The 17,690-nt window shown below is 35.3% G+C and overlaps 1 protein-coding gene across 1 annotated transcript in view; it reads right to left on the bottom strand.

Moving 5' to 3' along the window:
- Window positions 1–17,690, bottom strand: part of SLC49A4 (solute carrier family 49 member 4) — a 94,430-nt gene that overhangs the window by 39,773 nt on the left and 36,967 nt on the right. The window contains exons 4-5 of the mRNA XM_055259301.2: window positions 16,289–16,418; window positions 6,680–6,788 (exon numbers count right to left, since the gene is read on the bottom strand). Of these exons, the coding sequence (XP_055115276.1) occupies window positions 6,680–6,788; window positions 16,289–16,418 (239 nt within the window). The remainder of the gene's footprint in view (window positions 1–6,679; window positions 6,789–16,288; window positions 16,419–17,690) is intronic.

Genomic DNA, 17,690 nt, shown 5'->3' with positions numbered 1-17,690 from the left:
ACTTAAATTATCTCCACAGCTTTTCATGTACTATGGCTAGAACTCAATAAAAAATAACTGAATGCATAAAGAGATTTTTTAAAATTACTAAATATCAAACATATAAATAGACCTACAAGGGACCAAGATAATGGAATTATGAGATACAAATTTGAAATAACTATTTGTAATAGAGAAAAAAAATAAGACCAAGCATTTCTACTGAAATCTGTCAACTATAAAAAAGAACCAAAGACAGGCCAGGCGTGATGGCTCATACCATTAATCCCAGCACTTTGGGAAGCCAAAGCAGGCGAATCACCTGAGGTCAAGAGTTCGAGACCAGACTGGCTAACATGGTGAAACCCCGTCTCTACTGAAAATACAAAAATGAGCTGGGTATGGTTGTGTGTGCCTGTAGTCCCAGCTACTGGGGAGGCTGAGGCAGGAGGACTGCTTGAACCCGGGAGGCAGAGGTTGCAGTGAGCTGATCATGCCGCTGCACTCCAGCCTGGGTGACAGGGCAAGACTCCATATCCAAAAGAAAAAAAAAAAAGAACCAAAGACAAATTTTATAAAATTTAAAGTAAGTCATAGATGAATTTAATAGCATATTTGACAGAGTTGAAAACTGAAATAGTGAGTTGGAAGAAAAGATAGCTAAAATATCCAGTCTGAAGCACAGAAAGGAAAAAGAATACGTCATAACAAAAAAAAAGTGGGTGGGAGAAGAAAAGAAAGGCAAAAGAGACATAGAGAATACAGTGTAAAGGTATAATGTATATAGTTAGAATACACAAAAGAAATTAGAAAAAACAGAGCACAAGCTTTGACGAGACACTGACTACAAATTTTCAGAAATTAATGAGAGACATCAAGCTAACAAGACAACATTCAGTAAGTTGTGTAAAACTCAAGTAGAATAAATTCAGAAAAAAATGCCACCTAGTTATATCATATCAAAGCAAAACTGCTGAAATCAATGATAAACAGAAAATCTTAAAGCAGCCAGCTTTTAAATTTGAGAGCTAACTTCTTAAACAATGGAAATTGTCTCAAAAAAACAAAAACAAAAACAAAAACAAAACAAAACAAAAAAAATGGAAGCCAGAAGAAAATGGAATTCTTTTTTCAAAGAACCAAAAGACAATGACTGTCAACCAACAGTTCTATGCCTAACAACAGAAAAACTCTAAAAATGAAGACATTTTTAGACCAAAACAAACAACAAAATAAAATACAAACCCCAAACTAAAGAATTTGTCACCCACAGACCTGTACAATAAACAAACAAAAACACTAATGGGTGCTCTTTTGATAGAAGAAAAATGATTACAGATTTGAAGACTGAAGATTAAAGAAATAAAGAACAAAATGAGTAAACATGAAGATAAATTCGAGTCAATGAATATCAACTGTGTAAACAACGTCTTGTGCAGTTAAAATATATGACAGTAATAGCCCGAAAGATGGGAGAGGGTTAAATGAAGTTAAAGGGTTCTAAAAACCTTAGATTATCCTAGAAAATGTAAACTTCTAATTTGATAAGTGTGCATTCTGTACTTTTTAGGGTAATCATTAAATAGTAGAATAGTCTATAACTGCCAAGCTAATAGAGTGGGGGGAAATTAAAGTAATAAAAAATACTTAATCCAGAAGGTAGGAAAGAGGACAAAAAGAATAGACAGGGCTGAACAAAATAAAGACCAATAGTAAGATGGCAGGTCTAAACCCAAACTTGTCAGTAATTGTATTAAATATAAATACACTAAATACTCCAATTAAAACACAAAGATGGCCCGACATGGCCCACACTTTGGGAGGCCAAAGTGTAAGGACTGTTTGAGCTCAGAAGTTCGAGACCAGCCTGGGAAACACAGAGACTTCATCTCAACAAAACTTGAAAAAATTAGCTGGGCATGGTGGTGTGCACCTGTAGCCCTAGCTACTTGGGTGGCTGAGGTGGGAGGATCATTTAAACCCAACAAGTTGAGGCTCCAGTGAGCCATGCTTCTGCCACTGCACTCCAGCCTGGGCAACAGAGCAAGATGCTGTCTCAAAAAAAAAAAAAAATCAACTCAAAATGGATTAAAGATTTAATCCTTTTCCTGTTTGCCCTGAGAATACTCGCCAGAGGCACTTTTGCAGCTGCAGCATTTACCCCAAGATATCTTTGCCATGAACTATCTTGCTTTTATGACTATTTTCACATCACTCTTAGTATATCAACTTTGGAGACAAAAGACATCATTCTACTTATAGCATTCTGTTTTTAGTAGTGGTATTTCCATTTACAAAATATAGTAATTCTCAACTGCTGAAAATGTCAAATCCTAGAAAAAGGAGCATTCCTACGTGTGATGTTAACATCGTTCTCAAACAGTCGTTGGCTAGAGATTTATTTGACGAATCCTATTTTTCTGAAATAGATGATTCTGATGATTCAGATGATTCTGATGTTAGTTCTATTTAGAAATAACTCCAAGAACAGTTTTTATATTTTCATATTGAAAGTCAGTCAGATTTGCTTCAGCATCAAAGAGCATGTTTATATAAAATTAAACGAGTGCTGGCAGCGAGCTGCACTTTTTTTTTTCTAAAAGGGAAAAGGGTTCAATGTAAGACTTGAAACTATGAAACTACTAAAAGAAAACATTGGGGGAACACTACAGGACACTGGTCTGGACACATTTTTTGAGTACAGGCTCAAAAACACAGGCAACAAAAGCAAAATCAGACAAATGGGATTACATAAAGCTAAAAGGCTTCTGAACAGCAAAGGAAACAACGGAGGCAAGAGACAACTTACAGAATGGGAGAAATATTCACAAACTATACATCCAACAAGGGATTAATAACCACTATCTATCTATAAGGAACCCAGGCAACTCAACAGCGAAAAAACCAATCCAATTAAAAAATGAGCAAAAGACCTGAATAGACATTTCTCAGAAGAAGACATACAATGGCCAACAAATATACAAAAAGAAATGTTCAACATCACTAATAATCAGGGAAATGTACATCAAAACTACAACGAATAGCATCTCACCCCAGTTAGGACAGCTATCACCAAAAAGACAAAAAGTAACAAATGCTGACAAGGATACAGAGAAGGGGGAGTGCTTGGACACTGCTGGTGGAAATTAAAGAAGTACAGCCATTATGGAAAACAGTGCAGAGGTTCTGTAGAAAACGAAAAATAGAACTACCATATGATGTAGCAATCCCATTTCTGGGTATATACCCAATAGAAAGGAAATCAGTATATAAAAATCCGTATATAAAATCAGTATATAAAAAAGAAATCTGCACTCCCGTGTTTATTGCAGCACAATAGCCAAGGTTTGGAAACAACCCCAAGTGTCATCAACAGATGAATGCCATCAAGAAAATATCAGATATATACACAATGGAATATTATTCAGTCACAAAAAAGAATGAAATCCTGTTATTTGCAGCAACATGGATGTTAAGTGAAATAAGCCAGGTATAGAAAGACAAATATTGCATGTTCTCACTCATATGTGGGAACTAAAAAGGTGGATTTCAGGAAAGCAGAATGTAGAATGATAGTTACCAGCTGCTGATGAAGAAGGGTGGGAGGATGAAGAGAAGTTGGTTAAGGGGTACAAAAATACAGTTAGATAGAAAGAGTGAGTTCTAGTACTTGATAGTACAGTAGGGAATTACAGTTAACAATAACTTATTGTATATTTCAAAATAGCTAGAAGAGAAGAGTTGTAAGGTTCCCAACACAAAGAAAAAATAAATGTTTGAGGTGGATAGCACTCTTACCAATTTGATCATTATACACTGTGTACAGGTATCAAAATATTATATATCCCCCCAAATATATACAACAATTACATATCAATTTTAAAAATAAGAAAAATAAAATAAAAATTTTAAAAGCTGCTAATTTCAATAGCTTCAAAAAGTATCAAATACCTGAGAATAAAGCTAACAAACACATAGAAGGCATCTTTGCTGAAAATTATAAAGCATCATTCAGAGACACTGGGACCTAAGTAAACGGGGAGAAATATAATGATCATGGTTCAGAAAACTCAAATATTATAAAGGAGTTAATTTTGAAAATGATCTGTAGATATAAAAACTCTAACAGAAATCCCAATAAAGGGAGAAATTTAATACATATCAAAACTAGTACTTATTTATAACACTAGTATAAATAACACAATTTGGTATTGGTGCAGGGACAGACAGACTAAAGGAATAAAGTCTAGAAATACACCTGTGTATATAAGGAGACTTGCTTACAACAAAGATGAATAGAGGGCAGTGAAGAAAAAAAATGATCTTTTCAAACACTGATATTAGGTTAACAAATATCTATGGGGAAAAAAGAAACAACGCCTATCTTATAATAAGTACAAAATCAATTCTAGGTTTAAATTCTAGGTAAATGTGACAGGTAAAAGAACAAAGCTCTAGAACAGCACTGTCCAATAGAACTTTCTTTGATGACAGAAATGCTCTCTATCTACACCGTGCAAAATGGTAGCTGCTAGTCTCATGTGGCTATCCCGCACTTGAAAAGTGCCACTGCAACTAAGGAAGTGATTTTTTACTTTTATTTCATTTCAATTGGTTTAAATTTCAATTAAGTTTGAAGTTTATTTTGAATGTGGCTAGTAGCTACTATACAGGATGACACAGTTGTACAAGATAACATATTTATGAACTTGGAGCAAGCAAAGATTTATCTTTCTCTTTTCTGCATTACAGCCTCAGTCTGCTAAATCCAACATCTAGAGTATCTAAGAGTTGGTTCCTAATGATTGCTTTTTTAATTTTTTAAATTTTATTTATTTATATTTAAGACCACCGCACCCAGCCAAATAGGGGTCATACTTTCCTGTTTCTTTACATGTCTAATGCTTTTTTTTTTTTAATTGTATACTGGGCCGGGTGCGGTGGCTCACGTCTGTAATCTCAGCACTTTGGGAGGCTGAGGTGGGCGGATCACGACGTCAGGAGATTGAGACCATCCTGGCTAACACAGTGAAACCCCGTCTCTACTAAAAATACAAAAAAATTAGCCGGGCGTGGCAGGCACCTGCAGTCCCAGCTACTTGGGAGGCTGACGCAGAAGAATGGCATGAACCCGGGAGTCAGAGCTTGCAGTGAGCCAAGATCACACCACTGCACTCCAGCCTGGACGACAGAGAGAGACTCCATCAAAAAAAAAAAAAAAAAAAAAAAATGTACACTGTATGTTGTGGATGATACAATAAAGAGATTCTAGATTCTTTTATCTTTTCTAAGACGGTTGACTTTTGTTCTAGCAGGCAGTTCAATTATTGCTTGATCACCTTGAGCATGTGTAGGCCTCATTTTGTGCTTTATAAGGATAGATCTCCAAACTCTCTCCTCTTCAGATTTTTGTCTTTGTTTATGATGGGTCTAAACTAGAGTAAGGCTTCCTCTGTCTAGGGCATGGTCCTTGATTCTACAGTTTGGCTATTCTGGTTAACAAGTGTGAATGAGGTGTTACCATTCTGGCTGGGCCAGAACTCCCAAGACAATCTTGACGTCTTCTACCTTTGTTCTGCTTTCAACTCATACCACTCTCTCTGTTAAGCCTCTAGTAGCTTTGCCCTTTATATGTGCAGCCCATTTCTCAGCCAAAGATTACTGGAGTCCCCCAAAGTCCTCTGGGGAGCCTCCTTCTGCACAGCTCTCTTCTTTACCTATCGGTAAGAAAAAGGCAGCCCAATAGTGGGCAACAGACTCAAACTAGTATGTCACAAGAAAAAGATATTCAAAATATCCAATTCGCACTGAAACACCACAGAAGTCACTATGATGGCACACAACTGCACAGCTATCAGCATGTCTAAAGTGAAAAAGACTAATATCACACAAGTGGCAAATGACGTGGGATGATGAGAAATTTTTGCTGGTAGGATTACACATGGATACCACCACTTTGGAGAATTTTGGCATCATCTACCAAAGTAGCATATACTATACCCAGCAGTTCCATTCCTAGATATGTATCCAGTAGAATTGTGTATAGAGGTGGATAGAGACATGCATGAGAGTGTTAATATAGCATTGTTTGTGGCTGTCAAAAATGGTTAACAATCCAAATGTTCACCAAAAGCAGAATAGACAAATTGTTTTTTTTTTTTTTTTACATGTACAATAGAATACCACAGCAGTGTGTTTTCTTCTATTTACCTCTCCAAATTTCTCTCTCCTCCTTTCTACCATGCTATCTGGAAGCAAAGAGAAGGAATGGATGGCATCAAGCATATAGGTGACATGGTTATTTTTAAAGAAATGAAATACCCTTATTTGGAGCCCAGAGAGAAAGTCAGAAACTAGATGAAGAAATAGCTATATACTTGATGATAGGATCTTAATCTTTATAAGGTATGAAGCAAGGATAAAGAATGGAGTCAACAAAACTAAGATTTCCTTCCTTTTTAAAAAAGCCAGTAGTATCATTAATAATGCCCAGAGAAATGTGAAATTCACAACTATTGTCAAAAACAAGGAGGAAAATCAACATTATTTTTTACCTATTCCATAAAGGTCTTGCTTTTGCAACAATGTATAGGACAATGTTTTACCCAGTCCTTGAAGCTAAAACCAAGAACATGTAACCAGTATTTGTAAATTAAATGAACGAAAATACCTACAACATGTAAAGAAATAAAATACTTACTTGGCTGACATGCGCTGGTGTTAAAATTAAGTCCAGAACTCCAGACCAGCCAGCAAATACACCAAGTGGTATGGCATATGCTAAAGCAATCATCAAAAATCGAAAATTGCTGTGAATGGGAAATAAAAGGAAACATTGTAACAAATTAAAAATCTAGAATAAACTTAGTCATGAAAAATGTATGTCATTTGGAAACTGGAACACCAGAATCAGGAAATATCTGCAGAACGGCATTAAAAACTCAAAAAAAAAAAAAACAAAAAAACGTGCTGGGAAGGTAGCAGAGAAAAGGAAATGCATATACACTGCTGGTTGAAATGTAAATTGGTTCAGCCACCATGGAAGGCAGTTTGGCAATTTCTAAAAGAACTTAAAAGAGAATTACCATTTGACCCAGCAATCCATTATTGGGTATATACCCAAAGGAATATAAATCATTCTACTATAAAGACACATGCACGCGTGTATTCACTGCAGCACTATTCACAATAGCAAAGACGTGGAATCAACCTAAATGCCCATAAATGGTAGACTGGATAAAGAAAACGTGGTACAAATACACCATGGAATACTCCACAGACATAAAAAAGAAGAAGATCACAACCTTTGCAGCAACATGGGTGGAGCAGGAGGCCATTATCCTAAGAAAACTAACACAGGAACAGAAAAGCAAATACCACATGTTCTCACTTACAAGTGGGAGCTAAACATCAAGTACATATGGACACAAAGAAGGGAACAACAGACACTGGGACCAACTTGAGGGTGCAGGGTGGGAGGAGGGTGAGGACAGAAAAACTACCTATTGGATACTATGCTTATTATCTGGGTGACAAAATAATCTGTACACCAAACCCCCATGACGTGCAATTTACGCATGTAACAAATCTGCACACGTACCCCGAGCCCAAAAGTTAAAAAATATATACATATATATACACACATATACATATATATGTATATATACATATGAGTAACTATATATAATATATACAATATGTGTATGTATGTGTATATATATATATTCTTTAAGAAGCTCAAAGTGGCAAGCTTTATAAAAGAAAAATTCTGTCAGTTAATACATTCAAGCTTCTTAAATTTTTTTTTTTTTAAGATGGAGTTCTACTTGTCGCCCAGGCTGGAGCACAACGGTATGATCTCGGCTCACTGCAACCTCCGCCTCCCAGGTTCAAGTGCTTCTCCTGCCTCAGCCTCCCAAAGAGTTGGAATTACAGGCACCTGCCAGCACACCCAGCTAATTTTTGTATTTTTAGTAGAGACAGGGTTTCGCCATGTTGGTCAGGCTGGCCTCGAACTCCTGACCTCAGGTGATCCACCCACCTCGGCCTCCCAAAGTGCTGGGATTACAGGCATGAGACACTGCACCTGGCTCGCTTCTTGAAATTTTTTATTTTTATAAGAATAATATTTTGTTCATACTGTTTAAAATTCTCAATGTTTATTATGCAGATAACCAATATTATTTCATGAAATGAGTAGGTAGTTTAAAAAAAGCTCTGGCCAGGTATGGTGGCTCATGCCTGTAATCTCAGCACTTTGGGAGACCGAGGTAGGAGAATCACTTGAGGGCAGGAGTTCGAGATCAGCCTGAGCAAGACAGTGAGACCTCAACTCTATAAAAATATTTAAAAATTAGCCAGGTATAGTGGTGTGCACCTGTAATCCCAGTTAATCAGGAGGCTGAGGCAGGTGGTTACTGTGTGCTATGATCACATCATTACAATCTGGCAGTGCTTGACAAATTAAGCTTAGACTATTTTATGACCTAGCAATCATGTTACAGGGTCTATTTTCCAAAGAAATTTTCAGGTCTATGGTGATGTGCATAAGGATGTCACTGCAGTAGTGTTTGTGGTAACAATAAATTGGAGGCAATCTGGGTACACAATGAGAATAAGTAGATGAAATGTGATAGATTAATACCATGGAGTACAAAGAACTAGGTGTACACACAGTAGCAGGGGTGCATCTTGAAACAGAATGCTAACATCACAAAATGAGAGTTGTCCAGATATTATATGCCTCCTGATGAAAGGAAGCAACATCACTTATGAAGTCGTCTTGTAAAACAAAAACAAAAGCAAAAATAAAACCTGAATCACAACATACTTTACAGGAAACATAAAGGAGAGGGGAACATGTCAAACTATACAATGAGGAAATCAACAAAATCCAGATGTTGGGAATAAAAGTGCTGGCTCCTCAACAACTAAATTATAAGAAACAAAGAGCCATGTCAAGGAAACCTATAGATTCTAAGGCACTTTGAACCGATTGCAATGTGTGGCCCTAATGTGGAAACTGTTCAAACAAACTGTTAAATGTTTATGAAATAACTGAAAATTTAAACACTGATTTGATATTAGCAAATTATTATTTAAAAGTTTTTAGTTAAAATAACGGCACTATATGTTAAAAAGAGTCTATTTTTTACATATATTGCACATATTGAAATATTTCTGGATGAAATGGAGTTGTCATCTGGGATTTGTTTCATGATGCAGGAAGGTGGGAAGTGGGAAGTGGGTGGTACAAAGATGAAACGAGACTGGTTGTAAACTCACTGACAATTGTTGATACCGACTTATAGGGGTTATACTATTCTACCTTTGTATATTATTGTAACATTCCCAAATGAAAAGTTAAAAAAAAATCCATGTAGTGCTTAGTGAAAAATGTCAAACAGAATGATATCCACAACATGACATAATTTAGATGAATTAAACATAGATGCATACAAAAGAGTACACATACTGCAAAAGCACAGAGACAAAGAGATACACATTAAAGGCATCTGAGAAGTGGCCTGGGTTGGGGGAGGGAATGGGAGAAGGAAATATAAACGACGAAAAAATAGATGAGTAAATGTGTTCACGTGCTGGCAAATAATCTGATTAACCCAGAAAGCAATGATTTCAGGAATTCTATGAGAGACTGGGGGTAATTACACTGGCAGGAAGGGAATGGGGCATGGCAGGCCCACAGAATTCCCCTGGAGAGCCCAAAGGTAGAAGCTGGCATTCGTGCAGAGTAAGCAATAAAAGACAAAGGAATGTTAGGTACTGGTGAAAAGGACTGTTTATAGAGAAGGAAGATCTTACACTTTACGGTTTAAACAGAATGAAGAGTTTGACTCTAGGGTAATTAGAAGTAAACACAAGTCAAAGGGGTTGGGGGGGCCAATTTTAAGTTAATGGTTTTTCCTTGTCAGAACAATCCTGTACATAACTCCTTGGCTTAAAATCCTTCAGTGACTCATTATTTCCTACAGAACAGTCCAAAATTATTAGTATGTCAAAATATGACCCCAATCTACCTCTCTACCTTTCTCTATTGCTATCTAACATCTGCAGCTAGGTTTGCATGGAAAAAAAATTTACTTAAGTGGCATTGTTTTTAAAAAACGATCATTTTAAACTATCATCTTACAAATGTGTGCCACTAATCACAATTCAACCTAACATTTTTTTTTTACCTATTATGTGAAAGGCAATGTACTATGTGCTATAGAGAAGTGATTTTCAAAAACTTTTTACTGTACCCCAGCGTAAGAAATTTATTTTTACTTTGTGACCTACCTATATGCAACATATATACTGAAACAAAAGTCTAAAAGAAGGTATCCTTATTACATGTGATGAAATAATATTTTCTATTCTATTTTATTCCATTCTACTTTGCTTAAAGAAAATGGCTGTCAACTCACTGAATTAGTTGGCTGTAAACCAAAGTTTGAAAAACAATATTACATAGCATTTGAAATGTGGCTGGTGCAATCAAGTAACTGAGTTTTTAATTTTATTTCATTTTAACTAATTTAAATCTAAATTTGAAGCAGAAGCAGTGAAAGTTACTTTTCCATTAAACTAACTGTTTGGTAGCAGTACATTTTACTCTTTTTTTTTTTTTTTTTTTTTTGAGACAGAGTCTCGCTCTGTCACCCAGGCTGGAGTGCAGTGGCGCCATCTCGGCTTACTGCAAGCTCCGCCTCCCGGGTTCACACCATTCTCCTGCCTCGCTACCATGCCTGGCTAATTTTTTGTATTTTTAGTAGAGACGGGGTTTCACCGTGGTCTCCATCTCCTGACCTCGTGATCTGCCCGCCTCAGCCTCCCAAAGTGCTGGGATTATAAGCGTGAGCCACCGTGCCCGGCCTACATTTTACTTTAACAGCTGCAACACTAAGATATTTATAGTGTGCACATTGGGGCATGTGCTGTCTCTAGTATTATAATCCATCACTGATATTGGTGTCAATGAATGGATTAAGTTCTAATTATTTTTTTCTACACACTGATGTGACATGTGACATTGTAATTTGTGTATTTGAATATTTCCTGTAGAAAGAAGAGACCAAAATAGAAGAAGGCATGTTGAAAACTTCACAATGAATGGCAATACAATTTGCCACAGCAGAGCAAAATAAAATGTCTGCTGTGGAAAAAAAATTTAGAATAATTAAGTGAATAATATTAAAAGACATTTTAGCAAACACATGGTCAATTTTATAGACGTTTCTTTTCAATGATCAAAAAAGAACCAAGAAAATTAGTTGCCTGAAATCAGAATTAAATGTCCAACGAACATTTAAATGATTTTTAGCAGATCTGAACTTATAATTTGGCCAGCTATAAAACGGTTTGGATCCCTGTAGAAAAAGAAAAGCATTTTAGATGAAGAGATGGTAAAAGGATTGTTTTTAGCTGTGGAAATTTGTTAAAAATTATGAGGAAAAGAATAAAAATAGTATTCTACAAAAGTGTAAGACCTGCAATTAAGTCCCAAACAATGGCCTATAGAATATAGAATCTAAGATCCTTTCTAACGATAGCAAATGTCTGTTGATTCAAAATTTCAGAAACTATTTATTTTTAACTTAGGATAAACAGTGCAATACAAGAGACATTGCTCGATGAATAGTTTTTCAACTGTAAATTTAGTGATATCTAAAGTATTCCACTTAATTCCACTAGAAATCAGGTATTTCCAGTAAAAATTTAATGTCCAAATTGATATGTGCTTTAAGTGCTAAATACCCACTGGATATCAAAGATGTTATATGAATAACATATCTCATTAATAAGTTTTAATATTGATTACATGTTAAAATAATGCTTTAGATATGCTTGGTTAAACAATATGCTACTAAAATTGATTTTACTCATTTCTTAAAACTAATTTTACTTATTAATTTTACTTATTTCTAATTAATTTTACTTATTTTTCCTGTTAAAATAAGATTATTAAAAATTTTCAAAGATCTTTATCCCAAATATACAAAGAATTAAAACAAATTTTAAAAAATTTCAATAGCTTTTGGGGTACAAATGATTTTTGGTTACACGGATGAATTGGATAGTGGTGAAGTCCGAGATTTTGGTGCACCTGCCACCTGAGTAGTGTACAGTGTACCCAATATGGAGTTTGTTATCCTTCACTCTCCGCCATCCTCCCCATTCTGAGTGTCCAAAGTCCACTATATCACTCTGTCTTTGCCTACCCATAGCTTAGCTCCCACTTATAAGTGAGAACATACAGTGTTTGATTTTCCATTCCTGAGTTACTTCACTTAGAATAATGGCTTCCAGCTCCCTACAAGTTGATGTAAAAAGCATCATTTTGTTCTTTTTTACAGCTGAGTAGTATTCTGTGGTGTATATATACTCATTTTCTTTTCCTACTCATTGGTCGATGGGCACTTAGGTTGGTTCCATATCTTTGGAATTGCAAATTGTGCTGCTACAAACATGTATGTGCATGTGCATGTGTCTTTTTCATACAAAGACTTTTTTCCTTTGGGTAGACACCAGTAGTGGGATTGTTGGGTTGAATGGTACATCTCCTTTTAGTTCTTTAAGGAATCTCCACACTGTTTTGCATAGAGGTGGTACTAACTCACATTCCTACCAGTGGTGTATAAGCATTCCCTTTTCACCACATCCATGTCAATGTCTATTGTTTTTCGACTTTTTAATAATGGCTATTCTTGCAGGGGTAAGGTGGTATCTAATTGTGGTTTTAATGTGCATTTCCCTGATGATTAGTGATGTTGAGCATTTTTTTCTATGTTTGTTGGCTGTTTGTATGTCTTCTTCTAAGAAATGTCTTCTGGTCATGTCATTTGCCCACTTTTTGATGAGATTTTTTTTTTTCTTGCTGATCTGTTTGAGTTCCTTGTAGACTCTAGATATTAGTCTCCTGTCAGATACAGAGTTTGCAAATATTTTCGCCCATTCTGTGGGCTGTTTGTTTACTCTGATTACTTTTGCTGTACAGAAACTTTTTGTTTAATTAGGTCCCATTTATTTATTTTTGTTTTTATTGCATTTGCTTTTGGGGTATTAGTCATGAATTCTTTGCCTAGGCTAACGTCCAGAAGTGTTTCTCTGACATTATCTTCTAGAATTTTTATGGTTTCAGATCTTATATTTAAGTCTTTGATCCATCTTGAGTTTATTTTTGTATAAGGTGAGAGATAGAGATCCAGTTTCATTCTTCTACTTGTGGCTTGCCAGTTTTCCCAGAACTATTTATTAGATAGGGTGTCCTTTCTCCAATTTATGTTTTTGTATGCTTTGTTGAAGATTAGTTGGTTGTATGTATTTGGCCTCATTTCTGAATTCTCTATTCTGTTCCATCGACTACTTTTATACCAGTACCATGCTGTTTTAGTAACTATACCCTTGTAGTATAGTTTGAAGTCAGGTAATGTGATGCCTCCAGATTTGTTCCTTTTGCTTAGGATTGCTTTGGCTATTTAGACTTTTTTTTGGTTACATATGAATTTTAGGATTTTTTTTTTCTAATTCTGTGAAAAATGATGTTGGTATTTTGATAGGAACTGCACTGAATCTGTAGATTGTTTTGGGTAGTATGGTCATTTTCACAATATTGATTCTTTCAATCCATGAACATGGAATGTGTTTCCATTTGTTTGTGTCATCTATGATTTCCCTCAGCAGTGTTTTGTAGTTCTTGTAGAGATATTTCACCTCCTTGGTTAAGAATATTCCTAGGTATTTTAATTTTTTTGCAGCTATTGTAAAGGGGACTGAGTTATTCATTTGATTCTCTGCTTTCTCATTGTTGGTGTAGAGCAGTGCTACTGATTTGTGTACACTGATTTTGTAACCTGAGAGTTTACTGAATTCATTTATCAAATCTAGGAGTCTTTTGGAAGAGTCTTTAGGGTTTTTCAGGTATATGATCATATCATTGGCAAACAGTGATAGTTTGACTTCCTCTTCTTCCAGTTTGGATGCCCTTTATTTCTTTCAGTTGCCTGACTGTTCTGGCTGGGACTTCCAGTACTTTCAAACTGAAGTGGTGAATGTGGGCATCCTTGTCTTGTTCCAGTTCTCAGGGGAAATACTTTCAAGTTTTCCCATTCAGTATGATGTTGGCTGTGGGTTTGTCATATATGGCTTTTATTCTGAAGTATGTCCCTTCTATGCCTAGTTTGTTGAGGGTTTTTATCATAAAGAGATGCTACTGAATGCTTTTTCTGCATCTGTTAAGATGATCACATTGTTTTTGTTGTTAATTCTGTTTATGTGATATGTCACATTTGACTTGTGTATTTTAAACAATCTCTGGTATGAAACTCACTTGATCATGGTGTATTATCTTTCTGATGTGCCGTTGGATTCAGTTAGCTAGTATTTTTATTAAGGATTTTTGTATCTCTGATCATCAAGGCTATTGGCCTGTAGTTTTCTTTTTTGTTAATGTCTTTTTCCGGTTTCAGTATCAGGGTGACACTGGCTTCATAGAATGACTTAGGGAGGAGTCCCTCTTTCTCAATCTGGTTTTGGTATCAGGGTGATGGCTTCATAAAATGAGTTAGGGAGGATTCCCGCTTTCTCAATCTTTTGGAATAGTTTCAGTAGGATTGGTATCAATTCTTCTTTGAAAGTCTGGTAGAATTCAACTGTGAATCCATCTGGCCAATCTGACCATGACCTTTTCTTGGTTGGCAATTTTTAAGTTACTGAATCAATCTCACGGCTCATTATTGGTCTGTTCAGGGTTTCTATTTCTTCCTGATTTAATCTAGGAGCATTGTATGTTTCTAGAAGTTTATCCATTTCCTCTAGATTTTCTAGTTTGTGTCCAGAGAGGTGTTCATAGTAGTCTTGAATGATCTTTTGTATTTCTGTGGTGTTGGCTGTAACATCTCCATTTTCATTTTTAATTGAGCTTATCTGAATCTTCTTTTCTTGGTTAATCTAGCTAATGGGGTTATCAATTTTGTTTATCTTTTCAAATAGCCAACTTTTTGTTTTACTGATCTTTTGTATTTTTTGTTTCAATTTCATTTAGTTCTGCTCTGATCTTTGTTTTTTTCTTTTTTTCTGCTAGCTTTGGTTTTTTGTTATTGTTTCTCTAGTTTCTTGAGGTGTGACATTAGGTTGTCAATTTGTAATCTTTCAGACTTTTCGATGTAGGCATTTAGTGCTATAAACTTCCCTCTTAGTGCTGCTTTTGCTGTATCCCAGAGGTTTTAATAACTTATATCACTATTACGGTTCATGTTAAAGAATTTAATTTCCATCTTGATTTCATTGTTAACCCAAAAATCATTCAGGAGAAGACTGTTTAATTTCCGTGTGTTTGCACGGTTTTGAGGGTTCCTTTTGGAGGTGATTTCTAGTTTTATTCCACTGTGGTCAGAGAAGATACTTGATATGATTTTGATTTTTAAAAATTTATTGAAGACTATCATAAAATGTAAGATTACTTATGTGGTTTTCATTTTATTCCTATTGGACAGTATTATTGCAGCAGATGTAAAGACATAGATACTACTTCTTGACCACAAGAAACTTACCATCTGGGGAGAGGAACCCAAGGAAAGAAAGAATCAATTTAGAGAGAGTTGTTGAACAATCAATAAAAACTCATCACAACTAACTGTGAAAAAATTTCAAATGACAAAGTCTAGTGGTCCAATTGCAAATCATAATCAATAGTGGTGTTTTATATATCCCAAGAATTAAATTCAGTAATGGGCATTTGAGCCTTCAAGAGTAGAGTTTAATCTAACTACACTTAAGTTAAAGCAATAAAATTAAATAATATATTAGGTTTCTTAAAGTATGATCCTACTGCTGGTACATAAAATGATTTCAGGTGATATGTGAATAATATTATTTATTTTATTCACTTTGTATTGACTAGCACCTGCTTATTTTAATATGCCTTAACAAACACATAGTAAATTAAAATAATGTGCATATTAGGAAAAGTATAACACATAGAATCCATGATTTCACAGACACTATTGTATGATATGGGATTCTTTATAAAAGAAAATTATTTAAGAAGAATAAAATATTTGATTTTTAAAACATTAAGCAAATAATAGTATAGGTGATACGTAGAGAAGGCAAAAATTATAGAGGTTTTTGTTTTTGGTGATTTTTCAAGATAGATTTCTGGTAGGAAATCTAAAATATTCAATTAGTATTTTATCAATTACAACCTAATAGGTTGCTGAAAAATTACTATCTTAAATTATTTTTTAAAAATCTGAAGTTATCTTGAAGGTGTCAGTCAAAGCCATCCAGTGACTCTCGGTATATTTACCTTAATAATCTACAAACGCTTCTCCGATAACTCAGCCGCTGGCTAGCTGCAGCAACACTGGGAGGAAGAGGAGGTCGGGGTGGGAAATAAGCTAGTGTTGCAGAAAATATTAAGCAGACAACTCCAAATTCTGAAAGAAAAAAATAGGGAAAATGTTAACCAGGAAACACAAAAAGTTGAAGACTTCAAGTATTTATTTGTTTTTTGAAACAGGGTCTCACTCTGTCACCCAGGCTGGAATGCAGTGGCATGAACATGGCTCACTACAGACTTGACCTCCTGGGCTCAAGTGATCCTCCTGCCTCAGCCTCCCAAGTAGCTGGGACCACAGATGCATGCCACCATACCAGGCTAATTTTTATTTTTTATTTTTGTAGAGATAGGATCTCACCATGTTGTCCAGGCTGGTCTCAAACTCCTGAGCTCAAGTGATGTTCAAGCCATTCTCCTGCCTCAGCCCCCCAAAATGCTGGAATTAAGGTGTGGGCCACCATGCCCGGCCTCTCACGTATTTATTTATCTAACAAATATTTACTAAGTATCAACTGAGTCTGAGCCATATAGAGATAAGCAAAATATAGTATCTAGCCAAGATTGCTCAGTCTAGTTAAAAAAAAAATGAATATATAAAGATATGAATTTCAGTAAGTAATTGGTAAGAGGTTATACTAACAATGATGTATATGCTGGTACTATGGCACACAGATAAAAAGACTGAGGAAGTAAACAAATGTTGCCTTATGGAGAAAACATTAAAAGCCAACAGTACCTTACTATAAAAGAGATTGTGAAACAGGTCTAGGATGATTATCTAATAAGTATGGTGCTCAGAAAAAAAAACTGGTAAGAAATAACAGGGTAGCAGGTTTGTTTGATTCATAATAGGATAGTCTGATGCATTGTGTAAGACAGACCCAATTTACAGACTGTATGGGAAATTTGAACAAGAAAGCATCCAAAAATAAGAGACCAAGAGACAGAGAATAGAATTTAAACACAAGACTAGCTAATGTAGAGTATTAAACAATCAGAAGTAAAATGAATACCCAAACAATCTTAATTTGTCCCCATTATAGAAGGGAAGGTTCTAGCATCCCAATCTTTCCCTCTATAATTCTGGCACTTGGAAGTTCCAGCTTTTGATAACCATGTCCAATTTTGTAGCAAAGCACAGCACTAGTAGAAAAGTCAAGAAACTTGGAATATAGACCTGTCTGCCATTAATTAGCTTGTAATTTGAACAAATCCCTTAATCTTTCTAGGCCAATAAAGGGATTGAATTTAGTGATTTCTAGAGGTCTTTTCAGTTGGATAATTTTAATTCTAGGGATATATATATATATTCTTAGAAAAAAGGACAACATTCCTATAAGACAATTAACCACAGATAATTCTGTTTAAT

Source organism: Symphalangus syndactylus, chromosome 21, assembly GCF_028878055.3.
Source record: "Symphalangus syndactylus isolate Jambi chromosome 21, NHGRI_mSymSyn1-v2.1_pri, whole genome shotgun sequence".
NCBI classification, from domain to species: domain Eukaryota; kingdom Metazoa; phylum Chordata; class Mammalia; order Primates; family Hylobatidae; genus Symphalangus; species Symphalangus syndactylus.
The sequence above is the reverse complement of the archived record's forward strand: the minus strand, read 5'-3'. Positions and strand labels throughout refer to the sequence as shown.